General features: G+C 32.9%; 1 protein-coding gene across 2 annotated transcripts; it reads right to left on the bottom strand.

The window, feature by feature from the left end:
- Window positions 1-1,353: 1,353 nt before the first annotated feature.
- On the bottom strand, window positions 1,354-4,531 carry LOC128177712 (uncharacterized). Of its 2 annotated transcripts, none has more exons than XM_052844538.1 (3): window positions 4,108-4,531; window positions 2,435-2,515; window positions 1,354-1,562 (listed from the first exon to the last, which is right to left on the bottom strand). In XM_052844538.1, exons 1-3 carry the CDS (start codon window positions 4,424-4,426, stop codon window positions 1,477-1,479), a joined length of 486 nt encoding a protein of 161 aa, XP_052700498.1. In that variant the 5' UTR covers window positions 4,427-4,531; the 3' UTR covers window positions 1,354-1,476. The 2 variants fall into 2 exon arrangements, with proteins under 2 accessions (XP_052700498.1, XP_052700496.1); XM_052844536.1 differs by lacking the exons at window positions 1,354-1,562; window positions 2,435-2,515 and adding exons at window positions 3,364-3,509; window positions 3,596-3,697 and having other exon boundaries at window positions 3,896-4,531.
- Window positions 4,532-4,885: the final 354 nt, after the last annotated feature.

Genomic DNA, 4,885 nt, shown 5'->3' with positions numbered 1-4,885 from the left:
CATAACAGTTATATGCGATTGAAGGGAATATCACTGGATTTTTTTAATTGAGACTTTCTTATAATAAGACTTTAATCATAAAATATTTATTAGATTTAATTTTTTCGACTTATTATTTTTTCTTTTGGGAAAAATATGTATACAAAATTAAGCATTTCATGCAATTATAATTGCCAGTTTAAGACTTGTGCTGAATGTGTAGAATTTTATAAGTCTAAATTCTGCTAAAGCTTTTGCAAGCTCGGTAAGCATAATAAATCAGAGGAAAAAGAAAAGTTTGTGGTAAACTTCTGGCAAATTTTGAGGTGTTATAACTGAAATCATATCTAAATAATTAATTGACAATTTTGTAACCCCCCTCCACTGCTCGGCTTCTCGATCCTTAAATTATAATTAAAGCAGAAATCAAATATGATGCCTAGCAGTATTGCCGGATCGAATCATATATATAATGTATAAATTAGTTCATGATTTAAATGATCAAATACAATGTCATGTAGATGTTACCAGAAAATTATTTCTGGCAGTATGATACTGAGTGTAGCCAGAATATTACCAGAAGTCGTTGCAGCTAGTGGCAATATTCTAGGTGCATGTTAATATAATTTTTTACAGAAATAACCCTAATAGTATTGCCAGAATGTTGCCAGAAGTTATTGCCGCTAGCAGCAACACTCCAGCAGTATTGCTAAAATGTTACCAGAAGTTGTTGCAGCTAGCGGCAACATTTCACTTGTCTCAAAATCTGGTTTCTGGTAACAAAAATGTGTTGCTGCAATATAGCCGCAATATTGCGGCATTGTTGCAGCAATAATTTTACTTTGGTAAGGGGTACTAAGGACTTTTGTACAACAATATGTTCTAAGGGATTCTTTAGCAATTATTCAGAATTCTACGTCTACTGCTGATATACAAACATGTCTGGAAATTGATATCATCGGCCCAGACGGTACCCCTATGCGTATACTGATCCCTGTAGCTAAACCACAAGTTGATACAGTAGAGTCATACTACCATCAGGTACTAGAACTAGGCCTTGCTTATGAATGTCTCCTTTTAAATGTTAAAATACCAAACAGAGACAGAATGCTGCCCCTTTTGAAGTATGTTATGTGTCTTCTGAAAGGACATAATTGGAAGTCTAAGTATGCTCTGGAAATTTTGAATTTCTTTGTCAACAACTCTCTACTATGGATGTGAAATTGGCACATGAGACATTCTACGGTCTGTTTGTGAATAATTCTGGAAAAGGAGACACTTGCATTGGTGCCGATTTACAAATGGAGCACATAGTTAGACTGGTAAAAGACAATTTAAAAGCAGTACATTCAAACAAAACTGAAAAAACAATGGCGAAACGTACATCAGCTTTGTCAGGAATGAAGGTCATAACAAACTAATTTGATGTAACTTCTGACACATTGATCAGAGCAAGCACACATAAAATATCTTCTTCAATAGAGGATGAACAGTTGATCATTCATTCGCCTCTTCCCATGCAGCCTTTTTCTTGTGTGCCTGGTCGCCAGATGTCATCCTACAAGAGCCCAGTTCAAAGTCCACTTAAAAAAATGAACATCCAGAATATGGTGTCATGGATAAGGGAACATCAATATTTACAATTACATGATATTGGCCAATGACATAAACTTGGTAAGTGGACTTTCATCCTTGTAAGACTTACACAAGAGAAAGATGCATGAACTATACTACTTCATTAAAATAATCACATTAAAATTAGTACAAAACTTCATTACATAATCATTGTTAAAATGTATTTTTTACATTATTTTAAAGTCCATAAGAGCACAGCCTGTGAAATTTTTGAAAATTACCAACATTTATTTGTGATCTCAAATTTATGGTTTCTTAACATATTTGCCATTAATTGAAACAAACAGTTTAACAATTTTGTAATCATCATTTATGTGAATGCACTATATCAGAAAAAACGTGTGACCAAACTAACTAATAAACCAAAAACAGTACAGCTGCAATGGAAATTAATTTAGTCAAAGCATACTACATTCAAATATGTACCTCATACATGAACAGTTGTTGCTATATGGAGAGGCTTGAAGCCAAAATGTTGGCTATTTGTTCCGAAAGCTCCACATTCAGACCAAAGTCCGATACAAGAGAATTAGGTTGTCTAAACAAGTGGGCTTCATTCACAATTTTCTCTATGACATGAGTATCAATCACACAATTTGATTCTGATAAATGGTTTAGTAATTTTTCCCGAATAGCAGCCTTCTGAATACTAGTTGGAACTTCAATGAATTTCCAAACCAGCTGCAATTCTAGCTGGCAAATGTCACAACAGTTGTGTGAAACAGTTTCATCCTCGCAGCCAAAGTATCTGTTCAGAACTTTCCTACGGCACTCTGTCTTCTGCAGTATTCTTTCATAGTTTTCTTTACAGAAGGGCTACCTACGTCAGAAATGTTAAAGTAAAGTACACCCTCTGCCTCAATGCCACTTCTGCTAGCCCTTCCAATTTGCTGAATATATGTTGTCAAAATACATTAGAATAACACAAAGTTATCAATTTATTTATAATTTTACACTAAAGGTTTTTGTTGTTTTTTTTTTTTTTTTGTTTTTTTTTTTTTTGGTTTTTTTTTACATAAAATGCTGCTTGAAGAAAAGACATTTCAATATTTTTTAAAAATTTCTACATCTTAAGGTAACTCCGTACCTAAAAAATCATGGGTTCAAAGTTAAAAACTTAACTTTTTAAAAACTTACTGGACTTGAATTTCATCAAAAAATAAATTAAATATATATGTATCCATACTTTTTAAGATGTAAGGTATTAAAAACCAAAGGCTGAAATTATAATCTGAAAATCACACTTTTTTGTGTTTAAAAATTAAATATAAGTGGATGGATACTTGTTTGTCTATTTAAATTTTATTGCTTACTATGCCAGAAAACTAAAATTAATTTAAAAAAAAGAAAAAATTGTTTACATTAGAAAAATTATAGCATTTAGATATATCACTTAGAGAAAAGTAGAAAAGAGTTATTTCCCTTTGTCATTATTGAATTATGTAGAATATAAGGATGACAAACGCTTATTAGATATCTCCAAGTAAACAATGATTTGAGTTTTTGATGTGCACCTATGATAACATAGTATTTACAAATCTACTTGCAAGAATTTTATTGAATTCCTGGTTTATGTAAAATGTATGACGTCACAGGAGGGTAGATTTACTTTAAAAGAATTAATAACATATATGGATGCAGTAAATTGCATTTCTGAAAGAATTATAATGTGGTTGTGACTCTGCCTCCGAGAAGCTTTTATATAATGCAATAGTACTGGTTATAATATTAAGGCACATTTAATGACCTTCAATGTTTTGTGGTGGTCCTGCATGGACAACTGTTGTCACATGTCTAAGGTCTGCCCCCATACCCAGAGCAATGGTAGAAATCACAACGCGGAGAGGTGATTCATCCGGTCGCTTTGAAATATTTTTTTATATAATTTCCTTTGTCTACAATGTAAATCAAAATTAATTGTCAATTGGCATAAAACAGTAGTTTTTATTTGAAGATGCTAGCTTAATACATTTGACATCACCTTGTCATATCTGCCAACTGATGAATGAAACATCACTACTCTGGCATTCTCAACATCTCTGTTGCCTACAAACATGTCGTCACCAAGTATCCGTTGTGCGACCTGTGTAGTATTGATTTAATTTGCATTCGATTTAAAATGATAAATATTACAGTCTAGTGATATGAATAGTTCCATACTAAATTTAATAAACTATAATTGTAATGGGTATTTCTTGACAGGACTGTTCTAGAAGTCCTAATGTGAAGAAAATAGCATCAGTGAGTAAGAAGGTTTAAATATGGTTCGCATATACTCTACCTCATATCCATATCCAACCCAGTTGATACCAACACAGTATATCAGAGTGACAGGATAATTCTCTTTCCTTTTTTTGAGGTCACCAAATATATTTTCAAATACATAGTCATATGAGGCATGTGTAGAAACTTTTCTACCTGGTCTGTGAAGAACAATCAAAGATATATTGCTTCTTAATGGTGATGTTTTAATGATTCGCGGGTTTTCCATACCAAGGAATTTTGTGATGTCACTTATTCCATTAATTGACACAGTTGCTGAAAAGGCTAAAAACCTAGCATCTGGCTTCACAGCACGTAATTGTTTAATGTCACGGAAGATGGGTCGAAACTCATGTCCCCAGTCCAAAATACAATGAGCCTCGTCAACCGCTACATACATGAAAGTGGATTGACTTTGTAAGAATTTGTAGATTTCTGGTTTACCAATAACAGCTTCTGGGTGGGCAAATAGAAACATGGTTTTGTCCTTATCAAATTCAGAATGTGGACTGTTGCCTATAAAGAAAGAAACTTCTTTCAACTTCTGCATTTGCTGTTCATTTATTACATTCAATGGTTCTAGAACAAGAACAATTGCAGGTTTTCCCGTCTCTTTGAAATGCCAGAATGGTAGTAGCTCATAGATCAAGCTTTTCCCATATCCTGTTGGTAAACTGGCTACTACATCTTGCCGCATCAGACCATCCAAAGACTTTTGTTGTAGAGGTTTTAGGTTTGAGATATTCTGACCAGACATAAAATTGTACTTCTGAATGACCTTTTAAAAAAAATTGGAAAAATCATTGGGCAAGGTCATTTTTCTTACTAGTGTTTTTAGCATATATATACATAAAGTTTATACCCCTTGTTAGTTAAATAACCTTAGATAATTAATCTTTCTTTATTCTATTTATTACATCTTTGATAAAACCAGCAAAGTCATTAAATCAATACATGACAAGTACAATGCTCCCAGGAATTGAAGCTGGATCTCCATAATCCATTTTAA

Source organism: Crassostrea angulata, chromosome 3, assembly GCF_025612915.1.
Source record: "Crassostrea angulata isolate pt1a10 chromosome 3, ASM2561291v2, whole genome shotgun sequence".
NCBI lineage: Eukaryota > Metazoa > Mollusca > Bivalvia > Ostreida > Ostreidae > Magallana > Magallana angulata.
This window is presented reverse-complemented; position numbering and strand designations above follow the sequence as displayed.

Bases quoted from the DNA above. Each gene is read 5' to 3' on its own strand.
- LOC128177712 (XM_052844536.1), bottom strand. From the start codon at position 4,426: ATGCAGAAGTTGAAAGAAGTTTCTTTCTTTATAGGCAACAGTCCACAT. The intron at 3,698-3,895 runs GTAGAGTATATG...AATACTACACAG, and splicing joins GGGTTGGATATGGATATGAG to GTCGCACAACGGATACTTGG.